At 39.6% G+C, this 19,803-nt stretch overlaps 2 protein-coding genes and 1 long non-coding RNA gene across 10 annotated transcripts in view; 2 read left to right on the plus strand and 1 right to left on the minus strand.

Annotated features, from left to right (window-relative positions):
* The first annotated feature begins 634 nt into the window (after positions 1 to 634).
* Positions 635 to 13,375, plus strand: gdpd2 (glycerophosphodiester phosphodiesterase domain containing 2). 2 transcript variants are annotated; one of them, XM_022219905.2, is made up of 17 exons: positions 635 to 763; positions 874 to 931; positions 3,167 to 3,396; positions 4,191 to 4,294; positions 4,410 to 4,503; positions 4,642 to 4,701; positions 4,787 to 4,885; positions 4,994 to 5,084; positions 6,668 to 6,813; positions 7,535 to 7,617; positions 8,387 to 8,546; positions 9,470 to 9,676; positions 9,763 to 9,911; positions 10,555 to 10,702; positions 10,817 to 10,899; positions 10,981 to 11,014; positions 12,875 to 13,375. In XM_022219905.2, exons 3-17 carry the CDS (start codon positions 3,310 to 3,312, stop codon positions 13,019 to 13,021), a joined length of 1,692 nt encoding a protein of 563 aa, XP_022075597.1. In that variant the 5' UTR covers positions 635 to 763; positions 874 to 931; positions 3,167 to 3,309; the 3' UTR covers positions 13,022 to 13,375. The 2 variants fall into 2 exon arrangements, with proteins under 2 accessions (XP_022075597.1, XP_022075598.1); XM_022219906.2 differs by having other exon boundaries at positions 10,981 to 11,009.
* On the minus strand, positions 1,104 to 3,285 carry LOC127535879 (uncharacterized). Its single transcript, XR_007944760.1, has 2 exons — positions 3,149 to 3,285; positions 1,104 to 1,262 (listed from the first exon to the last, which is right to left on the minus strand). It is a non-coding gene; the product is annotated as an uncharacterized LOC127535879 (long non-coding RNA).
* Positions 13,376 to 15,799: 2,424 nt separating the features above from the next.
* The window catches only part of dlg3 (discs, large homolog 3 (Drosophila)), a 92,416-nt gene continuing 88,412 nt past the window's right edge, over positions 15,800 to 19,803 (plus strand). Inside the window, exons 1-2 of one of the 7 annotated variants that reach the window (XM_051954927.1) lie at positions 15,800 to 16,037; positions 16,993 to 17,124. In XM_051954927.1, coding sequence (XP_051810887.1) covers positions 15,998 to 16,037; positions 16,993 to 17,124 — 172 coding nt within the window. In that variant the 5' untranslated portion in view covers positions 15,800 to 15,997. The remainder of the gene's footprint in view (positions 16,038 to 16,992; positions 17,125 to 19,803) is intronic. The other 6 variants (XM_051954929.1, XM_051954930.1, XM_051954932.1 and 3 more) reach the window with 6 other exon arrangements.

The following is a 19,803-nucleotide window of genomic DNA, read 5'->3' on the forward strand; positions in this document are numbered from 1 at the left end:
AGCTGCAGAAAAAGAACCAAGATGCGAATTTAACTGTGCTTTAGTCAGATTTCAGTTCTTTATTTGATCACAACTGAAAGAAAAGTCTATTTTTGCAGTTTTTCTTGTTTACGTATGATCACTTTTGACAGATTAAAACATTAGGTATGCAGATTTCACAGACTATAACCTGTTGGATGCAAAATTATGCACGTTAGCGTGTTGTTGATGCACTCTACAGCAAACCAAGATGGAGTAGAATCTGCAGAAACTCAGAGGAATATTCACCTTTTTAAAACTTTTCTGTAGAAATAATAGAAAAAACATTTCAAACTTTAAAAAAATCTGAATCAGCTCGAATTTATATTTAAAAAAAGGTCTTGGATAAGTTTTGATGATCAGTTTCATCATCAGTAAAACCAATTAAGCATCTATTTTGGATGGTAGTTACTTAATGGATTTAAATTGAAGCCACCTAGAGGAACAGAATTATTTTCTCTTCCCACAAGCTCAAACCTATCAACCGCTGGTGCACTGTGCCAAAATATTTCTACCTGTGAGCTGCAAGTTTCTCCCGTCTGATTACATGAGTGAAAAGAGGCTCGGGATCCTCCCTCCCTTTCTGTTGGGCTAAACCTCCTCACCCGCCTTCATTAATGTCAATCCATTCACAGTCAGTTCACGGACTCAGTGCATGTGAAAAGGATGAGAGGAGGGCAGAGTGGAGGCAAACAGAGCAAGAAGAGAGTTCACTGCATCATTTAAAGACCCAGTTTGGTTCGTGGTGAGTCCCTCTTGGTTTGATAGATGATAGATAGATAGATGATAGATAGATAGATAGATAGATAGAAAGAAAAAAGAAATGAAGAAAAATACTCTCTTTTTTGTGCACAGGTATGTTTTAAAAAGAAGAATCACATCTTTGCGGTACCTTGTTCTCCAGGACACACTGGTAAGTGATGTAATTGGTTTTGTCCCCCTGATGCAAAGGATTAAATGATTAATGCAGAAATCCCTCTGGACATTTTCTGCTTGGACATTTTGGCTTAAAGCTGACAGGCTGAAGCTTAATGGTTTTGTTATTGTAGTCACATGGAAATCACACTAAAGAAGCCAGTTCGGCACCTCTTTACATCGTAGTTTATTGTGTTCTTTTGTGCTTTGTTTTTTAAAAAAATATACAGAACTGAAAACAGTTCATTTTTTAATTTAATGACTCTGTGTGGTATTGAGAGATTCTCCTAAACAAGAAGAAAAAAATCCCTCCAATGCAGCTCCTAATCCTGTAAGAGATGTACAAGAAAAAACTGTGAGAACAGAATCATTTCAAATTAAAAAAAATATTCTTTCACACAACTTTTTCTGTTTCGCCATAAAACTAGATCGACCACAAGCCTATGCAAAGAAAAAAAAAACACACACCAGGAGTTGCCAACATGTTGCACAATGTTGGCTCACATTTTGTTTTAAATACTGGTTTTGTGGGTATTCTGTTTGCAATTTTTGATCAAAACAAGGATTGTTATTGGCTATCAAGTGGTTAAGAGCTTTTGAAGCTGACTTATTGTTTTGACAATTTCTTTCTTGGTAATTTTTTAAAAAACCAAAGAAGGAAGTGTTTGTTGGGCCGGGAAAGCTCGAGGAAGGTCACAGCAGTGTGACACAATTCTTGGCCCAGAGGATGCTGAAGCTTATCGCCAGCATAATGATAAAATCAGTGAGATGTGACTTTGCTTTAACACTTCACTCTGTCAATCTGTCACCACCGTATCACTGGTCGCTTAAGAAAGTTTGATTGGATCAGATTAGTACACCCACTACATATTTCTGCCTATAATTACAGTTTACATTGTCAGCCAGCATCAAGTGATAAAGGCCAGGTGGATGAACTAATTGGTGAGGTGTGTCAGAGTGTTATCAGTAAATCTGCTGCAGAATCCACGTACCAGTGAGCACTGTGCATTTATTTTATGAGGATTTACCCGCAGTGGGAAATAATATGTTTCAGCTTTGAGGTGGCGCTCTGTATGCGGTGAGAGCAGCAATTAAAATATCATTAAATAATAAACAGCCGTGTCTTCCAGCTACCATGTTTGACAGCCACACAGAAAGGACACTGTTGGGAGGCACACAAGCATGAGGAGGTATTTAATTGTTCTTTGGTTATAATTTGGACACTTTTGTTGAATTCTGCCATCTTGACAACAGTTGTCAGTGCGGTTAATCGCGTATTACGGTTATTTCTCAACTTTCAGCTCATGTTTATAACTTCCTGGTAAGTGTGTACAGTGAAACAAGGTGCCTTAAGTTTCACACCTGTGACACTTAGGCCTGAGGGCCTGCACAAACATGTTTCTTTTAGCTCTAATATCCTACAAACATGTTACTAGGATGTCATTTCCTTCTAAAGACTTATTTGGAGTGGTGATAGTGAAGTGTCATCTTAACATGATTGATGTTCAGAACTTATGCCCGAAATCTGAACTTGTTTGTCAACCTGATTGCTTTAACAAAGGAATAAAAGAGAACAATCTAAGCGAAGAGATAGCTGGCAAATCCCCAAGTAAAATCAAGTCCGACGGGAAAACTGTTGGTCGTAAAGAGCCTTTTCACAACAGAGACCTTCATTGCTCAATGTGTCTCGTCGGTGGGTGACAAATAATGTGCAGATTTTCCCATGTCTTTTCCAGCAAAGTGGGACGAAACTTGGCACGACAAAGAAAGATGTGCACCAGCATGCTGCCTGAAATCATGCCCTGACCTGTGTTCTGGTCTGTTGCACATGTCGAAACAAAAGTGTCTAGCAATCCAAAGCCCTTCACACTCCAGTCTATCCAAAGGTTTTTTTTTTCTCCCTCTGTTAATATGTTGTTCTGAATTTACAAGCAGTGTATTTCCTCCTGCTGCTCTCAGTGCGTGGCTGTGCCTGTCACTGTGTCTGATTGGGCTGCAAAGGCTCCAATAGTGTGACTTCACTCTCAGGCCGCTCTGTGTGCTGCTCTCAATGCCCCATGGTGCTGGCCATTGTAAGTGCTGCCAGTGGCTGTGCTCCCTTTGCACACAGGCTCTATTGAGGCACTTATTGAGCCGGGATTGCCTTAAATACTCAAAGAAACTCCCCCCCTTTCCTCCCCATTTGCTCTCTGTCACATTCGTCCTTTTTTCCCACCTCTAATGCTCCATATAGGTTCAGGAGGGTGAATGAGACCGGACCTCTCCTCTACATCCTGAGAACGCTTCACATCAGGGTTTCCTGCATCCTTCTTCAAGTTGCAGGTATCAGGTGTCCAGTATCTGCAATTACTGCACTGTGAATGAGGAGAAGAAGTGATGTCTCACAACAACAGCTGCTGCAGATTTTGCTGCAGGGGCTTGTACAGCTGCAACTGGGGGGATTCAAGTAAAAGTAAGAGAAAAGTGAGTATTTTTAGCCACATTTATGTGTAAAATTAAGCCTCAGTAGTCTCAGATGTTCTCATTTTCTTCATGCACAGGAATATGTGATCTTTAATGAATAATGTGTCTCTGAATGCTTCACTGATTCTTGTTATTCCGTTGCTTTGTACTTCCACTGAGGAAAACATTTACAAATCCCCGTAATCAGGGATTAACATTCCACCTGACTGATTCAAAATATAAAATATTTTGAAGTTCTGCAATGGGTCCTGTGATTGAATTAAAATTGATACTTTTGTTAAGAAGAAGAAAGCTATTAACATGTGATGATAGCAAACAAAAACACTGTAAATAAAGCAATGAGTAAAGTGCAGAAAATGTTTGTGTGCCAAGGAAGTTTCAAAGAAAACCCTCACAGGTCCTAACAGGCTTGTTAAGGACTTATCTGGAACAGGATTAAACAGGGGGAGGAGGATGATGGTGGTCTATAATTTTGCACATGCAGAAAAAAATACACAAATGAGAGGTTGGTGCAAAGTGGAGGTGTGCTGTTGACGGTATAAAAGCATGAAGAAACCTTGTGTGCTGAGGCGTCACGGCTCAGTTCAGGTCACAAAACAAACTATGAAGAAATGTTGGATTTGTTCCATTGTTTTCTCAAATCACATTCACTTTGGCATCTGTTCACACAACAAAACACATGCTTTCACCTGCAGAGAACACAGAAATGATTCCTATCATATTTCTCAGAATTATGAAACCCTTGAAATGTTAAAAAAAATAAACAATATTTCACCTGTTTCATTTCATTTCAGTGTGGGTGCTGCTGGTTCTCAGTGGTCACGTTGATGTCCCTGCTCTCCCTGTGTTGGATGTACATTTGTCTGGTCACTTTTAACGACCGTGAGGACGTCAACTGGTGAGTGATCCCACAAACAGAATCCTCCCTTTTGCTTTGTTTTATTCTCTTTCTGCCCTTATCTGTTCCCTTTATCCTGCTAACCCTGTGAAACTCGCTTTTGTTCCATTCTCAGGCAGGGGTTCACACAGCTCAAACGGTGGGTGAACTGGTTCATGGTGCTGATCATCATTTCTGCTGTGTTCACCAGCTACTGTGTTCTGCTGCTGGTGAGGAAAATCTTCAAAAAAAAAAAAGTCTTTGTTGAGCCTGATCTAATACCACAAAACCAAATACTGTAACAGGTTCAGAACAAGTGTCTAGAAGCCATAGTTTCAGTTTCATGTTTTTACAATTGTCGGTTACAGCTCTTTGCGCTGTTCCAAGTTGCCTTAGGAGAACAACTCGACTTACACTGGCTGCACAAGGTAGTAACTGTCAAACGCTTTTCCAAATATGCGTCACCTACTTGCTCAAGTCACTGAACGTCATATTTGCTTTACCTCTGCACAGATCTTCTTATTTTTCGGTGTCATATTCCTCACTTTCGGGGTCACAGGAATCAGTGTGAAGTGGGCTCAAGAATGGCCAGCTGTTCTTCTTTCACTGCAGGTACAGCGAGAGCACAAACACACATAATGAGGGTGTAAATGTTTGCTTTTTGTTAATGTGGTTCTCAGTTGTGCGAGAACGTGATGTGCCTTTGATGTGTCTTGGCAGGCCACTGGTCCTTTCTTACAGTTTGGTGCCGTTGGAGCGTTGACTCTGCTGAGCTCATTCGTCTTCCAGGGCTTCCACAGGGCCAAAATAGGTTTGTGTCACACGCCATGTAAGACAACACATGGTCATGAGTCACAAGCAGTCATAACACTGAGTATAGACACAGCATTTTTACCAGACATGATATATAGAACAAAATAGAAATGTTAAACAGCATGTGATATTTTATTCAATTCTACCCATTCTTTTGAATACAGGGGCATAAATCTAACATCTCACAACAGCATAGATGTCAGTAAACAACCAAGTACGCACTGTATTGAAAACTATGATGGGCAGATTGAGAGTGGAGTCATAGATCAGAAATCACAAGTCAGTAATGAGTCACACATCTGCAACGAACATCTTGATGTGTAACGCTGTCCCACCTTTCATGAGTTGTGTGAGAAAGTTATTGTTTATATTTTGGGGGAGTGAATCACATTGTCAGACTCGTTCAGCCACTGCTGTGTGGACTGATTTCAAATGGTGGAGTTGTGGACATTCATGCGTCTGGTTACAACCCTAACTGACCTACCAGAATCCAGTATTTCCCATTCTTGTCTTTTTTTGTTATCTGTGGCATTGAGTCATTTGACTAAAGCTGCATATTCAGATGGGCCTTAATAGTCACTGGTCAGAGGCGTGTCTCTGAACCTGATCCTTGTCCTACGAAGCCACATCTGACAGCGTGTGAATTAACTTAACGGTTGGTAGTTTTCCACTAGTTCAATAACTTTTTGTGCACAAACATGCTGTGGATGGAAATGTAACCCTGTTCTGACTAGAATCCAAGAAATTAGATTTTGAACAGTTTCTCTAAGTTAGAAAAGGAGATCATTTTCAGGCTGCATTCATATTTCTGTTCAATGTATAATCAATGATTTAAGACAAACAAAACATTCTTATTGGTATCCAGTTAAAAGTCTATCTGAAGATGTTTAATAAGGATAGATACGTTTAGGACAATACTAAGGACTTCCCCTCATAAAAATTGGAAAAGACTTTTTTTCCCCCATCTTTTCTGACTAATGGCCTGATCTTTGAAGAGCACCTGACATTGTATTTTCTTCACTTTTAAACTACCAACTTTATTTTCCTGGACTCAGTGCAGCACTCCCTATTTTTTCTTTAGTCAGTTTCGAAATTGAGGTTTATCTAGTTTTGACAGTTTTTACAAGATAAGATTAAAATATCTTGATCTCCGACTTAAAATCGGAATGTAGCTGGAAAGACAAAATTGAATTACAATAACGAACAAAGATAAATCAAATCAAATCTAAGAATTCCTATCTAAAGATCTAAAATGTCTGTGTTGATGTGTTTATTGGGGCGTTAATTATCTCAGTTTGTACTCGCATGTAAAACATTTCATCCTATGTTGCTGCTCATCTTTCCCAGGACTCCCTGAAAGAGCAGTGTTGTCTCTGAATGGGACTTTCCCCTGGTAAATACAGGATCATCTTTTTAAAAACAAGCTAGACAAAAAAAATAACAGAATAGATAAAAGGAAAGAGTCTGGTACATCATTGGAAAACCCCAAAGACGGGGAGGGAAGGGACTTACAGGGGACTGTACAGGATTGACATCAGTGTCAACCACTAAAGACCTTTGTTTGGGTATTGTTTTCTCCAGGTCACAAGTTCCTGATTGCGGTGGTATTTCTCGTGGTGTCAGCAGCCATCTTCCTGTGTCCCCTGTTCATCCGGTCTCCTTGTCTAATAGATCCGAAAGATCTGCCTGAAAAGCCAAAACTCATTGGCCACAGAGGCGCTCCAATGGTGAGCATTGTGTTTTACTTGACGACGCCTTAAAGAAAAACAAACTCATTTTGTATAGCGTATTTGTCATTTGTGAATCTTTAGAAAGGGCTGCCAGGGCGGTGGCTGAGCAGGTACATCACTGGAGGGCAGGTGGCAGCTTGTTTAAAGGGTCAGCTCAACATTTTGAGAACTATTTGCTCTCTCGGTCCTCCTAGCCATGAAATAATCCAGTCCACAATTTATAGGTTCTACACTTCAGTTTCACTTGATGTTCACCGCTAAGATACAAGAATGACGATTTTTTTTTCATCTTAATCTTGGCAAGAAAGTAAATGAGCATAGAACTTGTTAAACTACTCCTTTAATTTGTAAACCAACCAACAGAAAAATCAACTCCTAAAATCCACTCAAAGATCCTTATTTTCCTGTTATGCAAAATGCGTTATGCAACAATGCTAGATTTTGTTTACAGTGATATTTGGTTTAAATGTAATTACTTTCACTGCTCCACAGTGGAGCAAAGGCTCTACCCCTGGCTCAGGTGTGAGCAAATGTCCAGTCATGTGAGGGCCCCATGTGCCGTTCTGCTTTGCCCTTGTTAGTGTGTTTTGCTGCTGGGTCACCAATAAGCTCCATTTAACACCGTGCGCTGGGGTTGTGTGTGTTCACGCAGCTTTAGGGTAGTCAGGGCACTTAAGCACATGAGTGTGTCTCACCCATCTGTCCTCGCTGTGTTCAGCTGGCTCCAGAGAACACCATGATGTCCTTCCACAGGAGCATCGCGTGCAACGTGACAGCCTTTGAAACAGACGTGCAGCTCAGGTACGGTGAAAATGGGCTCAAGTTTAGGAGTCGTCAGCTACTTTTTTTTCGTGACTGGGTTGAAGAGTGAAAGCATTTGCATAATTTAATTCAGGGGCACTAGAGATAAGATTTTAAGTGTCAGTTTCAATTCTGATGATATTTCAAGCATGTGCACAGATAAAAATTTAATTATATGTGTTTATGCAGCACATTTAAAGCGAGCAGAGATGATCAAAATCCTGTACATGTTTTAAAGAAAATGGGTAACAACAACAAAATATGTGCAACAAAGCAAGAAGGAAATCCATTTAAGGAGCAAAATCCAATAAATATATAATATTAAATTATTAAGACAACTTCTATCAACCAAAATCCGCCGAAAACATGTACATCTTGAGATTTTTCAAGTGTCAATGGAGCACTGAAAGATGAGTGATTCCACAGCTTTAGCGCTGCCACTGCTAAAGCAGTCTTCTTTCAGTGCAGTATTTCTGTTACCACCAGTGTTTAATCAACAGTTGATGGCAATAAAACTCCATGAAGTTTTGGTTCGGTCCAACGAAGTCAAAACAAAGACTGTTGGCAAACAACCATGGAGCCAAACAACCTTCATATTCTTCTTAAAAACTGGTTCTGCAGATAAATGATCCCAGCTTGTCTTTTTTAGGCCTTAAGACTAAATGCATTGTGTTTTTGTGATAAAAGTAACTGCAGACATGACTTTTAAAAGCAATTGAGTCAAATATGAAATATTTTGTCCATCCTATTTTGTCTTCCTGATTTTTAGTAAAGACAGAATTCCCTTCTTGATGCATGACAATAAGTCTGAGTTCTTGCTGCGAACAACGAATGTTAAAGAGAAGTTTCCCAAAAAGAAATTCAACCACAGCACTGACCTGACCTTGGAGGAACTGCAGAGTCTGAATGCAGGTGAATGGTTCCTAAAGGTGAGACCTGTGCTTCTATATGTGCTTGTCCAAACATTTGCTCATACATGTTCATATGCATGCACTCCTTTCTGTTAATCTGACTGCAAGCGCTGGCTACATTGTCTGAACGAGCACCCTTGTAAATTTCCTTTGAAATGTTACTTGGTTGGATCTAGTGTCATTTGCATATCACTTTACAGCACGGCACAAGTTTGAACTGCATTCAGTCACATTACCAGACAGGCATGCACAAGTGATGGTAATTTAAGTTGTATAAAGTGATGGAGGAAAGTTTTTTTTTTTTTACATTCCAGCATTAATATTGGTCCAAAAACATCACAAAGGTCCTCACAGGGCACAGCGTGTGCGTGATTCTCATTCACTTTGCCCTGAAGTTTCACACTGACACTGAAATGTCCATCAGAATAAAACTTTACAGTGGTGAAGACAGAACAGGTCAGACTAATAAGACTCACCAATATGAATGTAATGTGGGCTTTTAAAAAATGCTCATAGGAGGGAAAGTTTAGTTTGTTGCTTCCAACTGTTTGTGGGAAACTTTCTTCTGAATATATTAAAAAACCTGCAACATCAGATAGCAGTAGGATCTATATGAGCATCTTAAAAGAGAGACAGCTGCATACATTTAAGCAAAACAGGATCCCTTAATGTTAACTATAAATTATCCCCAGCATGCAGGCAGGATTAAACATGATTTAACAGTAAATGACATTGAGTGATTTTCTTCACCTTAGATTGGTGAGTAGTAGTGAGAAAATCATCACAGATGGACATCATACATAAATAAAAGCGACCTATATCTGACTGACAAAATGCAGCCACTTTAACAGTCTGATGAAACCTGTAATGTTGCATATTCATGTCTAAAGACATGTTATCATACAGTGTGCGACAGATAAATGACTTGTTTGACTTTCCAGACAGATCCCTTCCGCTCAGTGTCCCAGCTCTCGGAAGAGGAGAAGGAAACAGCCAGAAATCAGACTATTCCCTCCTTACTTCAGCTCCTTAACCTCGCTAAGCAGCACAACATCTCAGTGATATTTGATCTAAAAAGTTCCAACCTGGAGAATGACACAGTGGACACAGTGGACACCATCTTAAAGTCTGGCATTGACCCGAGCCTGGTAAGTCAGCTTCTTACCCCTTACGTGGATTTTGATTGAGATATTTCATGATAAAGGACATTTTTAAGAATTTTTGTTTCTCACAGGTTCTCTGGCTTCCTCCTCGAGAAAGAGAATATGTAAACATGGCAGCACCGGGCTTCACCCAGGTCTACGACAACAAAAAGGATATGCTTAATAAATCGGGAAGTCACCTAAATGTGAAGTACAGCAGTCTGAGTACGAAAAAAATCAGGTAACAAAAACAAATGGGCAACACAATTTACCCGGATTATCTAAGTGTTGGTGCTAGAGGGCATGAACAGTAGTGTGTTTATTAAAAATGTTTTTGTAGCATGCTGAGACACAGTGCTACTGCTTAACATGGAGGATCGGCCTCCGGGGAAGGAGATTCAAATACCAGCCCAGGAGTGTTGTTAAATGGATGAGCAGATCGACCATAAAATAAAAATAACCGAAGTGTAGCAACATGTTTTATGAATTGGCTGACGATCGGCACTGGGAGCTAAATGAATTCACTGTACATGGAGCTCTGCTGCTGTCTCAGTCTTATTTATTAAACTTATTCGTGAGTAGAACAAATGAATACATTAACACTGGTAACACATATGTGACAGTGCATGTATGCATACTCATTTTTGGCACAACTTATTTCTTATTGATTGTGGTATTTAAACAAATGCAAAAATGATAGATAAAAAAGTTGTTTGCATTTGCATTCACACATACAGATACCAACTTCCAGATAATCATACACAAATATTTAGACATTTTGATTCCTATATTCAGATTGTTTGTCTCTTCCTTTACCTACACTATAATCTGGAAAAGCCCTATTTGTTCTACGTTCTGTTTCAAATTATGTTTGTGTTTGACAGTGAACTTCGGAGGAATAATGTCACAGTGAACCTGTGGGTGGTTAATGAGCGCTGGCTGTTCTCTCTGCTGTGGTGTGTAGGAGCCAGCTCTGTCACTACCAACTCCTGCCACCTCCTGAAAGATGTGCACCAGCCTGACTGGGTCCTGGTGAGCCATTATCCAGCATTAAATACTATTACTTCAAGGTTTTGTTTAGGGGTTAGTACCTGCGTGTGCGGGCTATGCATTTTGACCGTATGGCCATGTTTTTTTGTGTTTCAGCCTCATCACAGATACACAATAATATGGATTTCAGTGGATATTGCATCTATTCTGATAATGATTGGAATCTGCATCTTTCATTGGTAAGCTAAATTAACGTTTGCTGTATAAAAATGCTCATGAAAGTTAACAGACTGATTCATAGACCTCACTGTTTCTAACAGGAAAACACACCGCTGCTGTCGCAGAGAAGGTACTGTAAGTTTACATTTTAACATGCTAACACCTGGGGTGCAAATGATAATAGTTATAATTATTGATTAACTTGCAGTTTATTTTGCATGGCTAATCAGTTAACTGTTAAAGGACCAGTGTTTAGGATTTTGTGCCATCTAGTGGTGGAGTTGCAGGTTGCAACCACCCTCACATCTCCCTTCTCAGGTGTGCAGGAAAACCAAATGGGTTGTCACATTGCCGGGGGTGGAACAAGGGGTAAGCACCCTTTTTCCTACAAAATGCTCCCAAGGCATGCTCAAATTCATAGCCTCTGACAAGAAAGTCCTACTCGTGGCCTTCACGAGTGGCTTAGTTTCTAAGCACGGCGGACCTGTTTTCACTGACAAGAGAGGGCGATTCAGGCGGATCACTGGCGCCTTAAAACCAGTTGCTTCGGGCAGATGGGGCTCGTAAACCTTGGCAGGCTGCTCATCTAGGAGAAGGATAACTCTGATTTAAAACCACCGCTGCCTTGCGGTTTACCCACTCGAGGGAAAGGCTAGGGAAGTAAACCCCGACAGAAAATCAGGAGTTGGAGTCCCGAAGGCGGTTTGACATTCAACGTCACTCCGGCAACTCCTGCGACACTGTTGATGTCCAAGCTGTATCGACACCTGTTGTTCGCTTGGATCCGCTGGCAGCGTGGAGAGGGGGGGCTTGCTGCCTGGACAACAGCTCGTCTCCCATATACCTTGCCCAGGCTACGTAGTTCCACTGGAGAGGACACTCCAGCGTCACTGATATGTGACGACAAAACACGGGAGTTGTGCAGTCACCGGTTATAAGCCCAATTGATTGGCGAAGGAATTGGGCGCCAGGGGCCATCTCCGTCGGTGGGAGAGACCATCGTAGTCTCACTGAACAGCTACCGCCCGCCTCAAGCTGGGCAGCCCCCAGCCAGTTAGGTGCTGTTCCGCCATGGCTTACCTGCTCCACTGGGTGCGTGGAGAGTAGACTTCTGATTCGAAGAGTGGGCCAAAAACACCCGCAAAAGGCAAAAACAGGCTAAAAATGTTCTAGGCAAAAGGAACGCCAGAGAAATCAGGAAGCATCATCCTTTGTCTGTGCCAAGTGCCACCGGGACTGCCACTCGCGAGTGGGACTCTACAGCCACTCACGCAAGTGATAAACCGACACTTATTGGAACTACTCCATCGTCTCTAAAGACGGAAGGATGCCTACTGAGGAAAACCAACAGTGGTTTCTAATTATATCAAAAAAATAAAAAAAATGCAGACGGCTAACTCATGAGCCACTGTTTGATTTATACACAATGGGCCACCTGTAGAGACATGGTGGACTCTGTGGAAGAATATGCATTTCCTATGTAGATATGAAGGGCTCACTCTAAGGTAATGAAAACTGATTTTTAGTTACAGATGATTTTATTGGATACTTATGAAACCTGCGTTCCATTTCTTCCAATAGATCCACCTAAATCGTACACACTGGATCTTTAAGACGATAGAAATGAATCAAGCAATTAATTAGTGATGAAAATAACTGCAGATAACTTTCTCTTTATTGACAAAACTATTTACTATGGAATAGTTTTACCTGTGATTAACACAATGATAGTAATTATAGTAGAAATACGAGCTACCAATATGTACACTACAAGTTAAAAGTTTGGACACACCTTTTCATTCAGTGTATTTTATTTATTTGTATTATTTTCTACATTAATACTGAAGATTAAGACTTCTAGAAAAAAATCCTTTTTATTTAAAAAAAATAAAAAGCACAAGTTTTTTTTCACAACCAGGCAAATCAAAGGTTATTCTAAATAGTTTGTAACTCATCAATTAATCATTATTTATGCCTTTTCTTGACTTGTGACAGAGATGCAAAGAAACAACCCTTCATCCTGGAATGAGAAAGAACTGCATCCTTTCTTACCCACTGGGCAGTTCGACGGACATCAGAGGCTGTGACCCTGAAACTGTCATTCATCCGTTTCTGTCCGGTGCAGATTTGATTTGGACCTGAATCAGGAAGAAAGCAAGTTAATGTGAACTTTTAAAGCCATCAACATTAAAATGTTCTGAACATAATAAGATGTGAATCAAATATCACTACGACATTACTGGACGTCAGTTTCTTTTGTTTTTTTGTTAACCGGGTTCATCTCTCACAGGGTTTTTCTGTATGATTGTTCTTCTGTTCCTACTGAAATACACTGCTTTTGACAGTCTGATTGTATACCGTACACTGTATATATGCAATTCCTTTCTTTTCATTTCAGTGTTTTTCCATTTGAAAGCAATGAATCATCGTGTCATTAATGCAGAAAAGATTAGTCTGTAATCTGAGCCATAAACACTAAAACTATTTTTTACACTACGCTGTGTCCGTGTCTTTCACCCTTTACTGCAGTCTTCTGTAAAAGTGCAGTGCTGAAGATGAACAGGAGGTGACATTTTCTGGTTTCTCATTCTGTGTAAACCTTCAGGAAGACGACACTTCAGCTGGTGAAGCTAGGCATCATATATTCTGCACTTTACCTTTACATTAAGATAGGAAATGCAAACGAGCAGTATGGCCTCGCTGTCCTTAAAAACACTCTTACCACTCAGTCTGAATGGCCAATTTAGTTTAAGTCCAGACAGGTGACAAATTAAAGGAAAAAAATCAACAAAAAGTGGCTTTTATTACGATGCTTGACCTGGTCGAAAATTTCTCATAGGTGTTCAACTCGGCTGAGATCTGGTAATTGTGAAGGTCTTAACCATTCAGTGACCTCTGATGCCCAATGCATACGAACATTTTTTGTCCAGAAAGAGACCACTCCAATCAGGATATAAATGTTTCATCATAGGATTTCATTGCAGATATATGTGCATTCAAGAAGAGTTGAAACAGGTTTGCTTTTGTAGATTTTCTTGTGTTGTAGATTTAATTTTAATTTCAATAAAACTGTTGCTACTTCCATCATATTATTAAAAGCTGAAGTCTCCCTTTAATATTTTCTTATGTTCAAAAAATATTTCTTTAGGACAGTTAAAACCACAAAATGCTGCAGCACCTCTTTTTCTCAATCAGAAACGCATGGCCAAGTATTATTTTAAGCTCACTTGGTTCATAGTTCTCACTGTTCTTTTAAACAGTGACCAACAGTTATTCACACAGGAAGAAAAAAAACTCTCACACACTGGTGGATTGAGTTTTTGGAAAGAAAAGGTCTGTACAAAGGTCCTGTATGTGCACCAGTTGATGTAATTTATATTTAACAGAATCTCAGGAGTAATTTGAACAATAATAATGTTTTGCTTATAGAGATGATTAACTTTATTTTGAAATGTTGACATAGTTCTTACTTAAACTGCAACATAACTGATGGATAAGAATTAATTTTGTCAGTTATTTATGATTTGATTGGCCTTGGACAAACAGAAGAGCCATTATAACTTTAATATAACTTTATAATCATTGATATTTAAATTCCAAAGAGAAAATACTGTCACATTAGTAAAAGGGATACTTTGTCTGCCATAGATTAAGTTAAGCTAGCTATGTAGTACTACAGTAAGATTACATGCCATAGTGTATAAGCTTAAGATAAAGTCAACTTGTTAACATTTTAGTCAGAAAATAATGCTTTTTACCACTGGTAGTTAGTATGCCACGGTACTACATGATGGTATGCATAATTTACAAGAAAATTCACATTAGCAATGCTAGAGATTTGAAAATCATAAATCATTAATGACCATGGGCTTCTTTCTCCTCATCAGGAGACATCACAAGTCCTACTCTTATATTTTAACAGAAAAACACAAACAAACAAACAAATACTACTACTACTACTAGAACAACAACAACAACAACAACAACAACACAACAGCAACAACAACAATAATAAATAATAATGTGTATGTGTATTCTTACAAAACAAGTCTGTTTATTTTCCATTGTCAAAATATGGCATCAACGTACCTCAAAAAACACTTCGTTCCATTTCCTCCCACCAGCAAAATTATTTCAGCGCTATTTAAAGATTATCATAGCTATTATCATCTAAAAAATTACCAGAATTTTAAATTTACTACTACAATCTACTGGGTCCATGGTCTAAAATAAAATGACTTTCTGTAGCCCCAAGGCAGGTTAAGTCTAAACTTGACGCCTACATTACCCACAATGCAACCGGACCGCTGACAGTTGGTTGGTTCAAGGTGTGCTATGCTAGCAGCGGCTAATGTAGCCTCAAGCCGCTATTGCTGCTAGCAGAGATGAACAGCCGGCCACAGAGCTGCGGTAAGCTCACCTTTTTCAAACACCCCCAGATTTTTTTTTTTCTATTTTCAAACGTGCAGTCTTCAGCCCTACACGATGTTGGTCTGCTTCTTTATTTTTGTCAGCGGAGCTAACCAGGCTGAATGTAAAATCTTCGGAGCTCCCCTTTAAACTGTGATTTGCTAGCACCACGTAGGCACACCACAAGATGGCGCACCCTGCAAAGAAATTGGGAAAGAAGCGAGTTTATGCTGACCAGAGAAAATAAAATAACCATGAATAACATGCAACTTCACTAAAAGTACGCAATATAGTAAATTAGGCTATCTGCAGGTGTCATTATTTAAATGTGTTCACACCAGTGCTACAGTGGACAAAGAAAGAAAGAAAGAAAGAAAGAAAGAAAGAAAGGTTGCGCAAAATGGCCTTTTTCCACGAAGGCGAGGCATGTATGAGGGGAGGAGAAACACGCTCTGGAGCCGTTATGCCCAAAACTTCTGGAAAGTTGACATGAAGTAAACAGTCTCTTCTTGTCACATCTTAACCTCAGTGGGTGGGTGTGGATCCCGCTGCTGACCGCTGCAGCAGACAGGGAGTGTTCAACGACTGGATTTAAAACTCAAGACCTCACTTGTTGTGAGGAAGGAGCGACACTTCTGGTTGTGTAATTATCCGAGACTATTGCTGCTACCATTTTCCTCTTTAAAAACGCACAAAACTATAATTTCCATGACTTTTCGAGTTGGCCACACCATGGTGCACAAATATGGTAAGTGATGTCTTCATCTCCCTCGTGTCAAAATTGTGCAGTAAATCTCGGTTCAAGTTAAGTTTTTAGGTTAATGCCAGCTCATTACTCCATCAAAGTTATTGCTTTTCACTGGCCCACTAGCCTCAGCTGTAATCCCTGGAGAAACCAGTTTTTTTTTTGGGTCCTCAGGGAATGAAAAAGTTAAACTGCTGTAACTGGAAATTGCAACTTTCTCTCGATCATAATGTTCATTTTGCAGGTAGGAAAGTGTGAAGTAGTAGATTTACCTTCGTGATGTGCATCATCTCAGCGCTATGTTCCTCACCACCCACCGGGTTCAACAACCAGCTGTACAGTCCTGCTGGAAGAGAAAAATACCTTTAATGTGATCCGCAGGAGAATATAACAGACAGCAGAGCTACATTTGGTTACAAGACGATTATCAATCTTCATTATGACATGATGTGTTTTATAAAATCATATATTTTTGTCCATAACAGTATGTCTACTTTAAAAATATGAAGATGTAGGTTCTAACCTGATCCATGTATATTGTTTTTAATATGGACTGCTATAGATGATTAGTTATTTTCTCTAGATTTTAGAGCTGAAATGTCTTGTCAATTGCGTGACCTGATTATTTGTATAACTTTCTAAGCAGTTTTTCACTTCCTTAGATGTCCTTACTTTTGGTTTTAGAATGTTGGGTAGACAAAACAAAGCATTATAAGATGGCACCATGGGCTCTTTGCTTGCATCTTCAAAACCAGATGATTAGTCACAAACTTAAATTGTTAGTCAAATAATTTTGACATACAACCCTAGCATATTTTCTGGTGGCATTTAAAAGAAGCTCAGACATGATATATTCGCTTTATTCCCAGCTTTTAAGAATACAGTTTAATTTTCTGTGTCAGAATGTATTTGTTCCTGCTGCTGTTGTTCTGATTCATGTATCTATGTTGTGAGGCAGACACAGAGAGGGCAGTGGGGTTGCTCAGACAATACCAGGCCAACCTGACCAGTCCAGAGGAGCAGGCCTTGAAGACCAACGTGGGCAAAGTGTCTGCTATCTTGGGCAGCCAGTTGTTCCGAGCCCTTCTTGGTAAGAAAACATTGCAGTACTGCTTGTTTTGGACGAGAGCGTCTTTCAAAACTCCACCGTCTCGCTTAAATTACATCAGACTTTTCTCAGCATGGACTTTCCAAATAACTTTTCCTGTTCAAATGCCTGTCTTTTTAAGACACAGAGGTGGTTCACAACTTGACCTTTTTGGTTTGTTTCACTCTGATGTCACACTTTGTCAGTCTTGTAATTAGTCTGGCTTGTTTTTTATTGTGGTTTGTGGTGTTGTGCAGCAGCTGGTTGAAGACAGATGCAGGATGTAGACAGAGTCAGGTTGTATTAATTTGTATGGGAAGTTATCTCAGTGTAAATGTTTCCCAATTAAGTCTTATGAAAGAGGCCTTTCAGTTTGCCTCACAAAGGTTTGCTCTGTATCTCACTCTGTAGCAAACTCAGATTGTAATGAAATCCCAATAAAGCCACACACAACAAATCTATCTATAGACTGAGCTGTCATAAGCTCAGACTTGTCACTCTGTTAAAATACAATTCTTCCTTTGACTTGGGCAAAATGGCCTCTTTTGCACCATAGACCTTCACGAACATATGTAAACATGGTTTATGTTATTACTCAGAAGACTTGATTCACGCCTACCAGACAGCAGCAATAGTCTATTGAAGCTGCTGCTGACTAAAGGGAGATTTGTAATCCTGAGTGAGTCCTGAACTGTGCGTAGTTTTTACTGCAACTCATCTGAAGAGCCACAGCTATTAGTTGTAACCAGCTACACCTTCATGACAAGTTCAGTGTTATGGAAAAGAGCTCAGGGGAGTCAGTGTGAACCTTATCCTCTGTTCCTTTTTAGAGCAGATAAAGCACATTACTTCAGTTTAACCAACGGTTCAGTGGTCCTTCTAATTACCACAGCCATGTTATAATGATGCTCGCCCTTGGGTCTGCTATTGCTTCTGCTGACCCACTGCTGCTTCTTTGCTGGGGATCTGAGGGGGAAGGGCTGCTATGACTCAGGCAGCAGTTAAAGAAATACAGTGTGGCTGTTTTTATGAGTGATGTGTACTTAAGGGAGTTTAAAGTATAGTTTTAAATCATGTTTGAGGCATAGAAACAAGATTTATTCCTCTTTTTGCTTCTTGTAGATGTCAAGAGGTCTGGTAGGACTCATTTGCGTTATCCGACTATGCAAAGTCCATATTTCAAGTAAAATCGCTTCTCAAAGGCTTCTTCAAATAGCTGAAACGCTTAGCCTTACATTTTCAATAAGAAGCACACAATTTATGTGGGTTTTAGTTGTAATAAATAGTACATATTGTTCAGGTCCTTGTCAACATGTAACGTCAAGAAATATCACAAGACCACGTGGTATTTTTCTGTACTGCTAAATATAACACTGCTAATGAATCACTTAAGATAGACCTATAAAGACTCTACAGGGAGCTATTAACAGGAACCAGACAAAACACCATCAAGTGATCTTGGCAGCAGTTTTAGCTTGTCAGTAACCAGATGTTACAGATGTAAAGTACATGTACTAGTATATGTACTTTTAATCTGATACACTGAATGCTAGCTGTCCATGATGTGTTATAGCTGAATGTTCTCGTACTATAAGCAAACACAGGTGTTATTGAACTAGTTTGCCATTCATAATGAACATTTTTTGTGACTTCTCAGTGGGAACTTTGGAAAATGTAGGATTTGCAGCTACCTGAATGCACCGTTACCTTCAGTCTCTAATTTTGGCATATTCAACCTTCTAACATTTGGTCCATCGTTGGACTCAGGATATGATCTGGGCCATACTGTGCTGACAAAGACAGATGGTTTTAATTAGTATTAAATTTAGGCCTTCAGGTTAAAGGAGGGTCCTGTTACTCAGTTCTCTCATATGCTGCTATGCCCAAACTGAATTAAGAACATTGTAAGTATGTTTACCTTGTTGTTAACTGCATGAAAATACTAAACAGCATTACATTTATATGTATATACACACGTGGACAAAATTGTTGGTACCCCTCAGTTAAAGAAGGAAAAACCCACAATTCTCACTGAAATCACTTGAAACTCACAAAAGTAACAATACATAAAAATTTATTGAAAATTAAATAATCAAAAACAGCCATTACTTTTGAATTGTTGATTAACATAATTATTTTAAAAAACAAACTAATGAAACAGGCCTGGACAAAAATGATGGTACCTCTATAAAAGATTGAAAACTATTTGACCAGAGTGACATGATTAACTCAGGTGTGTCATTTAATTGACATCACAGGTGTTTCCAAACTCATAATCAGTCAGTCTGCCTATTTAAAGGGAGACAAGTAGTCACCCTGCTGTTTGGTGAAAAGGTGTGTACCACACTGAACATGGACAACAGAAAGCGAAGGAGAGAATTGTCCCAGGACATCCGAAAAAAAATTATAGACAAACATCTTAAAGGTAAAGGCTATAAGACCATCTCTAAACAGCTTGAAGTTCCTGTGACAACAGTGGCTCATATTATTCAGAAGTTCAAGACCCACGGGACAGTAGCCAACCTCCCTGGACGTGGCCGCAAGAGGAAAATTGATGACAAATTGAAGAGACGGATCGTTGGAATTGTATCCAAAGAGCCCAGAGCAACCTCCAAAGAAATTAAAGGTGAACTCCAAGGCCAAGGTACATCAGTGTCAGATCGCACCATTCGTGGTTGTTTG

This window comes from Acanthochromis polyacanthus, chromosome 10 (genome assembly GCF_021347895.1).
Source record: "Acanthochromis polyacanthus isolate Apoly-LR-REF ecotype Palm Island chromosome 10, KAUST_Apoly_ChrSc, whole genome shotgun sequence".
NCBI classification, from domain to species: Eukaryota; Metazoa; Chordata; class Actinopteri; family Pomacentridae; genus Acanthochromis; species Acanthochromis polyacanthus.